The 16,576-nt window shown below is 43.5% G+C and overlaps 2 protein-coding genes across 6 annotated transcripts in view; one reads left to right on the top strand and one right to left on the bottom strand.

Annotated features, from left to right (window-relative positions):
- The first annotated feature begins 1,717 nt into the window (after nt 1-1,717).
- Nucleotides 1,718-9,405, top strand: mettl21ca (methyltransferase 21C, AARS1 lysine a). Of its 2 annotated transcripts, XM_080772663.1 has the most exons (11): nt 1,718-1,741; nt 1,887-2,034; nt 2,328-2,584; nt 2,976-3,093; nt 3,770-4,525; nt 5,438-5,577; nt 5,851-5,968; nt 6,847-7,491; nt 7,612-7,778; nt 7,903-8,023; nt 8,575-9,405. In XM_080772663.1, the coding sequence occupies exons 3-11, from the start codon at nt 2,333-2,335 to the stop codon at nt 8,991-8,993; spliced, it is 2,736 nt and encodes a 911-aa protein (XP_080628789.1). In that variant the 5' UTR covers nt 1,718-1,741; nt 1,887-2,034; nt 2,328-2,332; the 3' UTR covers nt 8,994-9,405. The 2 variants fall into 2 exon arrangements, with proteins under 2 accessions (XP_080628789.1, XP_080628788.1); XM_080772662.1 differs by having other exon boundaries at nt 1,718-2,034.
- Nucleotides 9,406-11,366: 1,961 nt separating this feature from the next.
- The window catches only part of tpp2 (tripeptidyl peptidase 2), a 29,127-nt gene continuing 23,917 nt past the window's right edge, over nt 11,367-16,576 (bottom strand). For 2 of the 4 annotated variants that reach the window (XM_080765836.1, XM_080765837.1), the window contains 2 exons: nt 15,916-16,035; nt 11,367-14,592 (listed from right to left, as the gene is read on the bottom strand). In XM_080765836.1, coding sequence (XP_080621962.1) covers nt 14,503-14,592; nt 15,916-16,035 — 210 coding nt within the window. In that variant the 3' untranslated portion in view covers nt 11,367-14,502. The remainder of the gene's footprint in view (nt 14,593-15,915; nt 16,036-16,576) is intronic. The other 2 variants (XR_013964221.1, XR_013964222.1) reach the window with 2 other exon arrangements.

Below are 16,576 nucleotides of genomic sequence, written 5' to 3'. Positions count from 1 at the left end.
CATGACATTGCACTAATATTACAGACAGTCATTGCACTAATATTACAGACAGTCAACATGACATTGCACTAATATTACAGACAGTCATTGCACTAATATTACAGACAGTCAACATGACATTGCACTAATATTACAGACAGTCATTGCACTAATATTACAGTCAACATGGCATTGCACTAATATTACAGACAGTCATTGCACTAATATTACAGTCAACATGACATTGCACTAATATTACAGACAGTCATTGCACTAATATTACAGTCAACATGGCATTGCACTAATATTACAGACAGTCATTGCACTAATATTACAGTCAACATGACATTGCACTAATATTACAGACAGTCATTGCACTAATATTACAGTCAACATGGCATTGCACTAATATTACAGACAGTCATTGCACTAATATTACAGTCAACATGACATTGCACTAATATTACAGACAGTCATTGCACTAATATTACAGTCAACATTGCATTGCATCAATCACAGAAGCTTCTCGAACGTCCGTAGAGAACGTATGCAGACAGCAGTGGTGTAAAGTAACTAAGTACTTTTACTTAAGTACTGTACTTAAGTACATTTTTGAGTTTTTTTTTTTTTTTGTTTTTACTTGAGTTTTTTTTAATTTACAGTACTTTTACTTCTACTCCACTACATCTCAGAGCCAACATTTGTACTTTTACTCCACTACAATTATTTGAAAACTTTAGTTACTAGTTACTTTGGAGATTTTAATTTTGATTAGAAATCATACATTAACCACTTCAACCCTATACATTTCGGCCATTTGAAAATAGCCGATTTTCAATAGATTTTGTACACATTCTGCACAATGAAGTACTTTTACTTTTAGTACTTTAAGTACATTTTTTTTTTTTACTCAAGTTCATTTTCAATTCCGTACTTTCACTTGTAACCGAGTAGTTCTAAATTGCAGTATTGGTACTTTTACTTAAGTAAGACAATTGAGTACTTTTTCCACCACTGTCAGGCAGAGGTATTGAATATCCCAGCTGTTGATATTGTGACATTTCAGTATTTTGCTCCCTCTCTCTCTTACCTGCTACTGTATAGAGAGCATGCACCGTGACATCATCATCAAACCCGGAGGTTATGCAGGAACGCCTACAGAGTGGCAAAACACTACTTTCTGGCCTCGACAGCCCATTCATCCAGACAGAAAGTCCTCTCTGATTGCATTAGCAACATTAATTAAACAATGTTAATTAAACTCACTTTGCATGTTGCTTTTTGCCACTCTATGTGCCATTCACTTTAACCCATTCTGAACGGGAACCCGTTTTGGTGTTGGCATCATGTTATGCTTTATCTATTGAAAAATAGCAGATCTACAAGCTCATAGCGCGCCACCGAGTGGCGCGCTACGAGCTTGTAGGTCTGCTATTTTTGAAAAATCGAAGAGCGACTGACATTTTTAAAATCTGATCTCAGGTCAGAATGGGTTAATCAGACCAGTGCGTGTCCAGTGGAAACCTCGTATGAATCTGATCTCGGGTCAGAATGGGTTAAGCATGCGCATGTCTGCCAATGGGTGTGTTACAGTGTTTATGTTTACTTCACCTCTCTAAAAATAGCCTTTGCCCTTGTACTGATGATGGGAGTGTCCTGCAGGATGCTACTTCTCTATAATCTCCTGGACGACGGTCCCATTTTCTGGAAATTGCAGTAGGTTACTGACAGGAAACTAAAGGTGTACAAATCTGAGCAGAAGGTATATGTTTGCTGTTGTTCTGTGAATTTACAAAAAAATCCGACTTGAAGAAGAGCTGCTGGGAAATATACTGGAGGCAACGAAAGATACAAGATACTGTTAAAACGGAGCATATTTTGAAGTTACTGTTGTTTACCTGTTGAAGCGTTTTAAAGTGGAAGGAGGCAAGGCAAGGACCGTAAACCAGACTGCTTCTCCTGCAGGGATTCTTGGCTGGATGAATACTTGCTGAACATGGAACAAGCAGACTATATAAAATGATTTGATAAGAGCAAAGGGACACAATCCACAAGGTAAGTGTTGTTTAATCGTGTAATAATTTACCCGTTACATTTATCCTAGCAAGTAAGAAGTGTTTTTGCCTTTGGGTCACTGGGCGTCACCCTCTGTCATGATGCATCTGTTGTTTTGTTGTACTTTTCTGTGTCGTCTTATACTGTACATTTACTTCTTGATTGTGTTGTGTAAAACTTTAAAAAAAGGAATTTAAAACTATAATAGTAAATAAATGCAAATACTTAATGGCTTTTCTTTTCTCCTTTTGTTTTTTTCCCCCCACACACCTGATACATGATCCTGTCAACAGAGATCATGGCTACGTTGCTCACGTCATACGGTGTGGGGGGACGGCGGGGGGGGGAGAGCGACGACATGAACATGGAAGAGGCTGAGGAGGGACACGGGGAGAAGTCCAGGGAAGGTCAAATGACCTTCGCTGTCCAGAGAGCGGACAGGGCTCCCAGTTTCTACTTCACGGCGGATAAAGAGACGTATTGCTATGCAGGACACCAGATCACCATCACTGGCTCTCTGGACTCCATTGCAGGCACGATATGGCCAGCGGTGAGGAGAACCTTTTACATTTAGCCTTTTCTTCCACTAAAATATTAACCCATTCTGACCTGAGATCAGATTCATACGAGGTTTTCCACTGGACACACACTGGTCTGATGAACCCATTCTGACCTGAGATCAGATTAAAAAAATGTCAGTCGTTCTTCGATTTTTTCCAAAAATAGCAGACCTACAAGCTCGTAGCGCGCCACTCGGTGGCGCGCTATGAGCTTGTAGATCTGCTATTTTTCAATAGCTAAAGCATAACATGATGCTAACACCAAAATGGGTGCCAGGTCAGAATGGGTTAAATGAACATTTCATAATTATGCATTATTTCCGTCTAGATTTATACATTTACACAATTAAAAGTGATTATATATATAATAATGACCCACAGGCTCTGGCGCTCTGCCGGTACCTCGAGACTCACCATCAACAGCTGAGTCTTCGGGACAAGGCGGTTCTGGAGGTCGGTGCTGGGACCGGTCTGGTGTCTATTGTAGCCACGCTGCTTGGTGAGTCAGAGGAACGCACTGGCCCACCCAAAAGGCCCACCTCACTCAGAGACGTGGCCCACCCAAAAGTCCCACCTCACTCAGAGACGTGGCCCACCCAAAAGGCCCACCTCATTCAGAGACGTGGCCCACCCAAAAGGCCCACCTCACTCAGAGACGTGGCCCACCCAAAAGGCCCACCTCACTCAGAGACGTGGCCCACCCAAAAGGCCCACCTCACTCAGAGACGTGCTGGCCATTGGGAGATTCGGGACAACTCCCGAACGGCCGGTCCAGTACAGGCCGGCCTGGGCCAGCCGTTTCTTTTTAAATATATAAAAAAAAGAATATCATATATTTAATTTCGTAGATACACAATTATCTTTTAACAAGGTAACAGCCTATATAATCATGTTGCTTTGTGACATAATAATGTTGTGCACAGCAGCTGCTCTCAGCCATCCTGGCTGCAACGCAGCCTGTTAGGTCACTGTAGGACTGACCTAAAATGCACTCGCATGCCCTTGATTCGTCAGGGTTTCGTTTCGCCTATAGAGGGCCTCCGCAACTCCACTTCCCCGGGGCTGAATTATGGGCCCACGACATCCTGTCCTCACTTCACATGACATGATGACATATCTGATACACTGTGTATGTGCTTTGAGAGGTCCTCTAAAGTCTAAACTTTGGTTTTCAGGTGCTTGGGTGACGGCCACAGACCTTGAGGATACCCTGAGCCACCTGGGATGGAACCTGTCCAGGAACACCAGGGGACGATGCAGGTACACCCCCCAAGTGGCAGCTCTGCCCTGGGGTTACGACCTGGAGAGCAGCTACCCTAAATCCGTCTATAACTATGACTATGTACTGGCGACGGACGTGGTCTACCATCATGACCACCTGGATGAACTACTGGCCACCATGAAACATTTCTGTCAACCAGGAACCACTCTGATATGGGCCAATCAGATGAGGTTTCACACCGATCTGACCTTCACTGAGAAGTTTAAAAAGGCCTTCCACACAGAACTGCTGGTTGAAGACGGGAAGATGAAGATCTTCATGGCGACGTGCCGGGAGGGAGAGACGGAAGACGACCTGGTTGAGGAAACACAAGGCAGACTTCATGAGGAGCGGAGAGAGGAAGAGGAGGAGGAGGAAGGAGAGAGGGAGGAGTGTCCCGAATGGCTTCACTGTGTCAGTACTGCAGAGACCATGGCTGATGGAGCAGTACCAAACAGTCTAAACGAAGACAGAACAGAACATAAGTCAAAGCAGGCCCAGGAGAGAGTGGACTATAAAGAACAGGATGAGGAGGAAGACGAGTGTAGCCAGGCATCTGTGCAGAACCAGAACCTGGATCTAGAGGAAGAACGCCGCAAAGACACTGAAACAGAAAACAATGACTCAACATGTGGCATTCTGACCAATCAGGATGAAGACACAGGAAGCGGTGAGTCATTGGCTGCATGAATGAAAACATATTGGTGGAAAGTATCCAAGTACATTTAAGTACTGTATTTATGTAGGAATTATGAGGTCATTTTTGCGAACGCAGTGAGCACTTACTATGAGACCTAGCAGATCATGTCTGTCTGTCTGTCTGTCTGTCTGTCTGTCTGTGTGTGTGTGTGTGTGTGTGTGTGTGTGTGTGTGTGTGTGTGTGTGTGTCTGTCCCGCTATCCAAATATGGAGTGTGTTGCATCAGCAATCACTCAGCTCCATATATGGACACAAAAGGGGCCAGGTCCACTCAGCTCCATATATGGGCACAAAAGGGGCCAGGTCCACATATACAGTAACAGCGGGACAGACAGACAGACAGACAGACAGACATGATCTGCAGGGTCTCAGCTGCGTTCGCTTCCCGCGTTTGCGCGTCTTACTCGTTTACTTACTTTACTAGGCTATATCTCAGAGGCAAATATTGTTTGTTTGTATGTTTAGAGCTTTTTACTCCACTAAAACTATTTGACAGCCATAGTTACTATAGTTACTTTGCAGATTTAGACGATTGATTCAAAACATATACATTAACGGTAATAATTATAGTTTAACCACATAAACCATAGAGGCCTTTATATACGAAGAGAGCTGATCTACAACATCATTGCAATGTGTTGTGAGCTTGCAGATTGCCTACTTTTGACTGGTGTAGCGGGGAAAAAGAAGGGGCCTAGTATAGTCCCTGGTGGACTACGGTCAACGAAGGATATACAGTAGGGCTACATGAGTAATTACAGTTACCAGCTGAAACATTAAAGGAGCATTCAGTGATTTGGGTGATTTGGAAACCCCCCCGGTCTGCAATCTCCATTTACAGAAAACAATTGTGTGATTTGATCAATTTACTACATGTGTGCAGCAAAGAAGGCCACAGAGCAACTGCCCTGGGCTCCTACGTGCTACACCACGTTTACACCACAAGACATCTACTACTACGTAGGAGAGAAGATCAACATTCATGAAGCCTTTGACTCCTATGGAGCGGTAATGTGGCCAGCGGTGAGTGTCTCTCTGCCAACATGGAAACAGACAATACAAATTACAGTGTTGAGTTCCATATCATCACATGTTACTGGTTCCCTCTGTCTCACATGTCTCAGTCCTACTGGTTCCCTCTGTCTCAGTCCTACTGGTTCCCTCTGTCTCAGTCCTACTGGTTCCCTCTGTCTCAGTCCTACTGGTTCCCTCTGTCTCAGTCCTACTGGTTCCCTCTGTCTCTCAGTCCTACTGGTTCCCTCTGTCTCAGTCCTACTGGTTCCCTCTGTCTCACAGGCATTGGCTTTGTGTTCCTACTTGGATAACAACAGGCAGGAGGTGAACCTGACGGGGAAGGAGGTTCTGGAGCTGGGATCAGGAACCGGCCTGGTTACCATCGTGGCCAGTCTGCTGGGTATGACTTGTATATAATGTACGATATGTGGGAAAACCAAACACTCAGGGGAAAAAAACACACCGGCCAAAGGGAGATATTAGGCTGTTTAGGGCTGTGCGTATACTCTGCTACAACTACCATCTACGGTAGTTTAAACCGTGTTTTACCTTTGAATCTGAGTTGTACTTATAACCATAACTTTAATTATTTAACAGTTCAAATTATAGCCTTTTGTGCAATTCTTTAATGGTCATAGTAGTCTGAAAACCTACCTCTTCAGACTCCACCATGGCCCGTAGCACTTGCCCTAGCCTAGCACCTTAGATAGCACTTTATGTAGACTTAGATAGTATTTGACAGACTTATATAGCTCGTTATGTAGACAGCACTAGAATTGCATTTTATGTAGTCATAGCACTTTATAGTACACATGTATATTGTATAATATATAATATAGTATAGTATGTATAGTTGACATAGATACTCCACTATTACGTTCTTAGTTTACACGATTCATGATATAACTACTTTTTATATAATGTGATGTATGCCATGCTTTTGTTTTTGCTTAAATGTAAGTTGCTCTGGATACATACCTTCGTCAGGCAGCCTCTGTAGACATTTTTAAAGCTCAGCTCAAGACCCACTTCTACAACATTGCTTTTAATTGATCTTTTATTTTTTATTTTTGTTATTCATGTCCTCACTGTATTGCATTAGGCTACTGCTTGTTTTTAATGTTGTTGCCTTGCTTTTCTTTTATTCTCCATTTTTCTGTAAAGCACTTTGAGCTGCATTTCATGTCATGAAAGGTGCTATACAAATAAAGTTTTATTATTATTATTATTAAGAGCGTCTGCTAAATGCCTAAATTGTAAATGGTCATATCTTTTCAGGGGCCTCAGCGACAGCTACTGATTTACCCGACGTGTTGGGTAACCTGAGGTTCAACGTGATGAGGAACACCAAGCGGTGCCGGTACACCCCCCAGGTGTCCGTCCTGTCCTGGGGTCACGACCTGGAGACCACCCACCTTAAATCACTCCATCGCTACGACTACGTGCTGGCGGCAGACGTGGTCTACCATCACGACTACCTGGACGAGCTGCTGGCCACCATGAAACACTTCTGTCAGCCAGGAACCACTCTGATCTGGGCCAATAAGGTGAGGTATGAGGCGGATCTGACCTTCACGGAGAAGTTCAAAAGGGCCTTCCACACGGCCCTGCTGTTTGAAGACGGGGAGATGAAGATCTTCGTGGCGACGTGCCGGGAGGGAGAGACGGAAGACGACCTGGTTGAGGAAACACAAGGCAGACTTCATGAGGAGCGGAGAGAGGAGGAAGAGGAGGAGGAGGAGGGAGGAGAGAGGGAGGAGAACAGAGAAGATTGTGTGAAGGAGGTAAAGGAACTGGGTCAGAATCCATTAACCAACGGCATGGAAATGTGTCTTGATCCAGAGGAAGAACGCTGCAAAGACACCGAAAACAATGACTCAACATGTGGCACTCTGACCAATCAGGATGAAGACACCGGAAGAGGCGAGTCGTAATGCACATGAATGTTTTTAAAAGCAAAACCATGCCATACATTCTATAAATCTACCTCAACTGCAGGCAAAGCCTCCACTTATGATGTTATTATCAATCTGATCCGTGCAGCAAAGAACACTGAGCCGATGGCTGCCGCTGTGCTGCAGCAGAGCAGACCAGCCTGGGCTCCTACGGTCCAGAGCGACAGATGGGGAAAGGATATTTATTACTATGTAGGAGAGAAGATCACCATTCATGAAGCCTTTGACTCCTATGGAGCGGTAATGTGGCCAGCGGTGAGTGTCTCTCTGCCAACATGGAAACAGACGATACAGATTACTGTGTTGGATTCCATATCACCGCATTGGTTCACAAAGTGACGTGTTACTCAGTCTTACTGGTTCCCTCTGTCTCATATAGGCATTGGCTTTGTGTTACAACCTGGATAACAACAGCTGGCAGGAGGTGAACCTGATGGGGAAGGAGGTTCTGGAGCTGGGAGCAGGAACCGGCCTGGTCACCATCGTGGCCAGTCTGCTGGGTAGGACTTGACGAACACATATTTAACAGTTTAGAAACAACAGAATCAATATAATCATGCCTCATGGAAAAGGAATTTGGACTTGACTAAGTGATCACAGCGCAACACACAATTACTAACAATTTAGGCATTTAGCAGACGCTCTTAATCCAGAGCTACTTACATTAACCCATTCTGACCTGAGATCAGATTCATAAGAGGTTTCCACTGGACACACACTGGTCTGATTAACCCATTCTGACGTGAGATCAGATTCTAAAAATGTCAGTCGTTGTAGATCTGCTATTTTTCAATAGCTAAAGCATAACATGATGCGAACACCAAAATGGGTTCCCGTTCAGAATGGGTTAAGCAAGAACAAAAAGCATCATACATCACATGAAAAAACATTTATCATGAAACATGCGTAAGCTATAAGAACGTAACAGTGGAATATCTATATAATGAAACTATATACATGTACTATGACGTGCTATGGCTACATACAAATGCAATTATGCAAATGATAACCTGTGTAAGATAATCATGACTTGATGATCACATCTTTTCAGGGGCCAGAGCAACAGCCACTGATCTGCCCGATGTGATGGTGAACCTCCGGGACAACGTGACGAGGAACACCAGGGAGCGGTGCCGGTACACACCCGAGGTGTCGGTCCTGTCCTGGGGTTACAACCTGGAGCGCACGCACCCTAAATCAGTGTATCGCTACGACTACGTTCTGGCCACGGACGTGGTCTATCATCACGATTACCTGGACGAGCTGCTGGCCACCATGAAACATTTCTGTCAGCCAGGAACCACTCTGATCTGGGCCAATAAGGTGAGGCTCGTCACCGATCTGACCTTCACGGAGAAGTTCAAAAAGGCCTTCCACACGGCCCTGCTGTTTGAAGACGGGGAGATGAAGATCTTCATCGCAACGTACCGGGAGTCCGGGACTCGAAGACGCCAGTGGGATCTGGTTTAGAAAGAAATAGATCTGACTTTCACTGATCTACAAGCGAAAACATGCACTTCTCACATAACCCTGCTGTTTCTTAAAAGGATAGTTCAGATTAATTTTTTAACTTAAGATGTATGAAATACTTGCCCTTAGTATAGTGGTTGCAACTGTATTGATTGATTCCCCCGAGTTCCGTGGTTGGAGTTCTGCCCATCGTCAGGACGTCCTCAGACGTGCCTTCCATCGTCAAATATTCGGTGTAACTTATTGATTGGATGAAAGTGTAATAAGCCATGAAGCCCGTCATTGACTACATGCGTAAATGTAATTTGTATTTAATGCTTTCTCCCTTTGTTAACCATTGCTGTACATTTTTGCATAATTCATTATAAATGTCTATCTGATTACTTCACTGGTAGGACAGCTTCTTTTTGCAATGCTTCCTGTACAAATTACTGATCAAACAACTTGACAAACATGACCGATATGGTGATAGTATAGGCAGATATGAACCCGCAGAGAAAGTCTCGCTATACATGAAAATAAATGAAAAAATAGGGCAGAATCAAATTCTTCCAAATCCTTTTATTGTCATTTTCCTTGCGTGTGACATAGTTCCGTACAGGTGATCACAAAATACTGTGACATAGATAGGGTCCTTCTTCCCATGTCATTGAGGAATAATGGTTATAAAATATTACTATGAACATACAACCTTATCATAACATTCCTTAAAATATTGGCATTTTACTATAGGTTTTTTTTTTAGGATACTACATATAAATACAAGTTGTTTGGACACCAGCAGAGTGGGAGCGGTAAAGAATAAAGATATGAGAACTCTGCTATAGCGGTGTCCACGATGGACGGTACAGTCCTGTGGTGAAAACCCCCCCCCCCAAAAAAACAATTAAGGCCATTTCCGGCTGTCATTGGCAACGTGTAGTAGACAGCTGAACCGTGAACATAATGCCTCGTTTTAAGTCTGACTTATGTCGACTCGTACGCCAGTGTCTGTCGTGCACCTAAAATAGCCTAAAAGCTCCCAATGCGTTGATAACGTCAGTATGCACTCCGGCTGCAGCAGGACGTGACGATTGACAAGAGCAGATCGCAGAGTTCTTGTCGGTATAAGCGAAGCGATAATTATAGCGTATACATTTGAGCTTAATTTAGGTCTTGACTTTAAAATGAGTAGGCGCCGTGGAGAGTGGAGACATCATGCCGAGGATAGAGGTATACAGATTACTGAACTCTGACCTTTGGAGGGATAGAGCAGAGCAATAACTCAAATGAGCTCCACCTGCACTAACCCGCTACGAGTTGCATATCGCCATCGCCGCGGGGAGGAAACCGCCCTACTTTTAGATTCCCTCCTAAAGCCCATTATGGACGGGAAACCCTGTTGGTGTTTTAACCCATTCTGACCTGAGATCAGATTCATACGAGGTTTCCACTGGGACACACACTGGTCTGATTAACCCATTCTGACCTGAGATCAGATTCTATGAAAATGTCAGTCGTGAAAATAGCAGACCTACAAGCTCGTAGCGCGCCACTCGGTGGCGCGCTATGAGCTTGTAGATCTGCTATTTTTCAATAGCTAAAGCATAACATGATGCTAACACCAAAACGGGTACCCGTTCAGAATGGGTTAACTAAGCATTATTTAGCTATTGGGAAATAGCAGATCTACAAGCTCATAGCTACGAGCTTGTAGGTTTGCAATTTTTTTCTCTTTTCGTGAAAATGTGGCACAAATATTTGAATATATATTCTTTCAGATTACTTTTTATTTATTTCGACGTCAGGCCTAATAGCCAATAACCCCCCCCCCCCCCCATAAATCAACACTATTGAACACCTTTACGTCTGTGTTCTGGTTAAAACAATATTGAACCAATGAAAAGTATTTAAAAAGTGCTTCAAATCGCTTACTACTCCGTTGTACCCTCAAGACGGTGTTAAAGCAACTCACAATACCAACTTAAAGAGGCAGTATTGCATAGTTTTAAAAAATAAGGTTTTCTTCATTTCCTGAAAAAAATAAAAAATAAACATTTTGGGTTTCTCCCCCGACAGCAGAGATATGCAACTATACATACAGGTTAGGTTATACTGCCAATAAGGAAAAATGTCCCTATGTGCTTGGCATAGTTTCTACAAGCGTCTAGGGGTCTTGTGGGAGGAGAAGAGTATACAACACTGCCCACTGCTCCTTCCATGACATCTTCCACCATTAGTTGGGTTGATGAATGGAATGGGAAAACCATCACCATTCCAGATCTCCCACAGGTGTCAAGTGTCAAGTTGAGAAGTGATCTGGCGAATACATACAGGCTACACATTGCGGTCATGCAATTAGCGCTAAGCAACACATTGCCTGGGGGGGGGGGGGTGAATTGGGTGTGAATCGAACTAGAATAGAAGAAACAGGCCAATAGGGAGGTCATGGTCATTTCCCTCTCTCTCTTAAGGGGCTAATTGGGAGTCAGCTTTTCCAGAAGAACGTACCCACGCCACTGCCTAGTCTCACAGAGCCAGACAACTATTGCACAATCTCTGAATGCTTTTATCGAAAGCATTTGAAAATTGTGGGAGGGCAACTGCCTGGCCATACGAGACCACTACCACCACCCACCACCCACTGACTAACTTAGGGACATAAATATAACTAAATGTGAGGCTGGGCCCAAGAAGAACTACCCTCAGTTCAACTCGGTTACATCAACTGCTCTCTAGCATACATACATATAGCAAATGCACACAGAGTCCACATTTTTTACAGTACTCAGGTCAGGTGTTTGTAATAGGATGGTCCATATGGTCCCTACACGGTCCCTACACAGGGACCAGAGAGGTCCCCATGGTCCCTACACAGGGACCAGAGAGGTCCCCATGGTCCCTACACAGGGACCAGAGAGGTCCCTATGGTCCCTACACAGGGACCAGAGAGGTCCCCATGGTCCCTACACAGGGACCAGAGAGGTCCCCATGGTCCCTACACAGGGACCAGAGAGGTCCCCATGGTCCCTACACAGGGACCAGAGAGGTCCCCATGGTCCCTACACAGGGACCAGAGAGGTCCCCATGGTCCCTACACAGGGACCAGAGAGGTCCCCATGGTCCCTACACAGGGACCAGAGAGGTCCCCATGGTCCCTACACAGGGACCAGAGAGGTCCCCATGGTCCCTACACAGGGACCAGAGAGGTCCCTACACAGGGACCAGAGAGGTCCCTATGGTCCCTACACAGGGACCAGAGAGGTCCCTATGGTCCCTACACAGGGACCAGAGAGGTCCCTATGGTCCCTACACAGGGACCATAGAACACTTCCAAACCATGGACATTCGTTGTGGATGAGAGGAAAAACCAAACATGCTTCATCAAAGAAAAGATAGATCTGACGGCAGACTTGCTAATGACACTTTCACTGGAACATTCTTTTACGCAAATACACTTACTATAGTATACTGTTACTGTATGTACAGTCATTCACAAACACACACACACACACACACACACACACACACACACACACACACACACACAGCCCCCCCATGAAAATAATGACATTGGGAAATTCGGAAGTTTCTACGGTTAAAAATCTCTTCCTAAATTTAGATAAAACTAAAATATCCTTTCAAAAAAATCAAATGTTTCCATATATCCTAGAAGACAAGACATGCATATATTCAAAATATGTTAAGGAGAATATTTGTTTTGTATACTTATATTGCCTCTCTGTCTTTATAAATGTGTATATGATGTGTGTGTATGTACAGTTAGTCTGACTGATTGCAATATTATTTCATGTTGCCGAGAAAAGGCTCAAATACAGTGTTTCTCTTTGTCAAATCAAAAGGTGAACATGTTTAGTCCATGTCTGCATGCCCTGCATTATGCATGTGCATTATATAAAACGCACACGGTAAAAATGGCTGTTTTCCCAACAGAATCTTCTGTTGGGCAAAGATCAGAAGATGAGGTGCTGAGCCTAGCTCAGCAGCCATGCATGTATAGCCTCTTAGAATAGTGACTAGACACGACAAACTGCTGAAATGCCTCTAACATCAACACGCCAAAAAGGCTTATGGTTGAAATGAACTGAATGCATTTCTTAACCACTTTAACGCTGGTGTACCTATTCTGGGGCACATCATGGGCAAAAATGTAACAATTTGGAATACAGGGCTTAAATGGTTAATATATTGGACAACCTAACTGCTTCTTATGGACGAATAAATAAATGAATGCCCCAATGTGTCATTAAACGTGGTATAAGGGTATACAAGGCACCTCGAATTGGCTTGTCCTTTGAGAGGATGATTACATATTCTAGCATCAAGTGTGGACTAGACTGAGGGGATGAGAACATATACTAGCATTAAGTGTGGACTAGACTGAGGGGATGAGAACATATACTAGCATTAAGTGTGGACTAGACTGTGGGGATGAGAACATATACTAGCATTAAGTGTGGACAAGACTGAGGTGGTGAGAACATATACTAGCATTAAGTGTGGACTAGACTGAGGGGATGGGTACATAACTAAATATACCACACCCTGATTTAAGTGTAGACAAGACTAAAGACGGGAATAAAAAGACCATCTTGTGTCGGCAGACCTGACTGACTGACATGCTGTACCGATATCACACGCGGAAGCATCTTCCACCCAAGTGTCCAAAATAAGGGACCTAATTTATACCGTTTTTCAATTCATAAAATCGGTTCATTTTCGGTGAACGATGGAAATACAATTCAGGCGTACTGTATATAAGCCAGGGATGGATTGAGAAAACCAATCAGAAGAAGCATAACATGGTTATCTGGGGTGGGGGGGGGGGGGGGGCATGCAGATATCAGGGTCTTCGTTGGCCTTAGTATTGCATTAATGATATGAGACTACCGTACTTCCTAGAGAGGAGGCGTCTAACAGTAGGTTAGATGTTGGAAACATTCAGCTCTACAAGAAACTACCAAGATAAGAATAGGAAACACCTGAAGCATTGAGCCATGAATTCAGATTTGATCATAGCGATGTTCCAGCTGGAGATCTGGCAACTGTTTGACGGTCAACAAACCAACCAGTGACTGAAAGACAAGCTCCACGTTCTGCCTTTAGAAGAGACCATTCTGCCTTTAGAAGAGACCATTCTGCCTTTAGAAGAGACCATTCTGCCTTTAGAAGAGACCATTCTGCCTTTAGAAGAGACCATTCTGCCTTTAGAAGAGACCATTCTGCCTTTAGAAGAGACCATTCTGCCTTTAGAAGAGACCATTCTGCCTTTAGAAGAGACCATTCTGCTTCCTCGTAGTAGATCAAGGTGACCACAGAGGATGCACCGAACGTACTGGAATCCTTCACGCGTTTCCTTTATTTTGGTGATTGCTTGTATAATTGTTTTTAAAGAAGCAGCTGGTAGGCCAGACGGGTAGACGATGTGATCTTGGGGAATATGAAATATGTGTGAACCGGATATGGCCTTTGTGTTGCTTTGTGTGCGTTTGCTTGTGGCGCTTGTGGTCTAGAACGGTGTGTAGTCTACAGGGTACATGACAGGAAGCCAATTCTCAGTGAAGACGGCACAGTGCGTCCATCCAAGATGACGCATCAACTGGAAAATAAAAAAGGCAAGTGAGAGGAAGTGATGTTAATAGTCTGCATCTAGATTTTGCATTTTTCTTTGCTGGTATGTTTAAGTTACTGCAACAAACTTTGGTTTCCGGTTGCCGACCGACTCTATTAAATATGCGCGACTCATATTATTTTATTATAAATAAATAAAAAAGCTCAGAATGCGACCGAGTAAAAGACCCAAAAGGTCTTTATTAAAATTAAAATTCTCTTTGATGAGACCATCGGGACGCGCAAAGTCAAAATAAAGTTTATGATAAGTTAATGTTAAGTATATTTATTTAAATATCGCAATATGCGCAAATGTTTTGGAATGCGTCATCGCGAGGAGACACACAACCCAACACAACACAACACAACAGTGACAACACAGCATATGGACCTGTGCACGGTGTCTGTCCTCTGCCCGTGCAAAGCACCGCCACAGAGAGATCATACGATTGAGTACAAAAACATTTGAAGACATAATTAAGGAGGTGAAACCGTGCCGGTGTCGGTTTAAGTCCGCAGAAGGGAGACACGACCGAGCAGATAAATAGACTATCATCTCAGCCGACAGAGCTACAGAATGAGCGTAGTGAGAGTGCACATATGGGGCTAACGTTAGCCATGTTTTTGTCTTTTAACCACTAGCACTATAGCTAGCTATGTTGATGCCAGCAACACGTTCTAACTTTTTATAATCAAACATGAGCTGGAAAGCAGAGGTTGTTTTACGTTAGGTGGGTTGTTGCTGACACCAATGTAGCCACCGTTGTCCGTTACCTAAAACTGGATGGCCAATAATAAATGAAGTACGCGTGATTTCACAATGTTTACAAGCATGAAAGATTCATGCCACCCCCAAACACAGGCGCAACTAAATAAAATAGGGGGCTTGCAAATGTAGTCTTAGACCTGCCATGATTCCACAGTTCAAATGAACTGAGTTGCAGGCAGGAGGAGGCGCAGCAGTTTGTGTACTTGAACCATTCATTATTTAAAAGATGGTATTTCAGGCAAATATTGAAGTTATTAAAAAAGAAGCCTATCCATCATTGCCGTAGGAAAGGAAAAAAATCCTTGCTACCCATCCTTCCCACGAAAAAATAAATAAAATAAAATAAATTCCTTGCTACCCATCCTTCCCACGAAAATAAATAAATAATAAAATAAATAAATAAATTCCCTACCTACTCAGCCCAAAAATGACAGCCAATCGGAAACCGGAAAGTTTTTTTTTTGTTAGGCCTAAAACAAAATACACATTTAGAGATACAGTAAAAGTTAACGAGGGGAGGAAAAGGTCATTTTTGCTTCATACCTGAATGCAGTTTTTCATGTTTTCTTTGCTGGGCTTGTCCTCAACTATCTTGGAGGCGTACTTCAAGGCCCGGCCATACATCTTAGTTGCCAGAGCATGCTTATAGGAAAATGTCAAGACCTGAACAGAGAGGAGACCAGATTAAAAAAAAAAACAACAATAAGAGGGTTAAGCTTTTAGCATACAGTAGTTCTTCAGAATGAGTTCGTCTGGATGGAGGGGTCTGACCACGTAAGACAGACAGACAGTCATGATTCATATTCATATCTTACATCAGGGGTTCCCAAAGTGTGGCGCACGAATGCAATAATACGCTGCATTACTTGCCATATATTGGCATAATATGTTAATGTATTTAAAATAAAACCACAGCACCAACATTAGACATTTCATGTCGCGCACCCCCTAGAAGGCACCACAAGGGGGTGCCACGCAGCACAGTTTGGTGAACCGCTGCCTTAGATGAATGGCTAAACCTGACAAGAGAGTGGTGGCATTATAAACCAGAAGTACTGGTCACTAGAAGAAATGTTGGCTGCAGTATGGCGACCCATAGCATTAACACCAGGTACGTATACGTTGGCTGCAGTATGGTGACCCATAGCAGTAACACCAGGTATACGTTGGCTGCAGTATGGTGACCCATAGCAGTAACACCAGG

Source organism: Protomyctophum bolini (assembly GCF_963924005.1).
Source record: "Protomyctophum bolini genome assembly, chromosome: 1".
NCBI classification, from domain to species: domain Eukaryota; kingdom Metazoa; phylum Chordata; class Actinopteri; order Myctophiformes; family Myctophidae; genus Protomyctophum; species Protomyctophum bolini.
This window is presented reverse-complemented; position numbering and strand designations above follow the sequence as displayed.

Bases quoted from the DNA above. Each gene is read 5' to 3' on its own strand.
- mettl21ca (XM_080772663.1), top strand. From the start codon at position 2,333: ATGGCTACGTTGCTCACGTCATACGGTGTGGGGGGACGGCGGGGGGGG. The intron at 4,526-5,437 runs GTGAGTCATTGG...ACATGTGTGCAG, and splicing joins GGATGAAGACACAGGAAGCG to CAAAGAAGGCCACAGAGCAA. The intron at 5,969-6,846 runs GTATGACTTGTA...ATATCTTTTCAG, and splicing joins CATCGTGGCCAGTCTGCTGG to GGGCCTCAGCGACAGCTACT.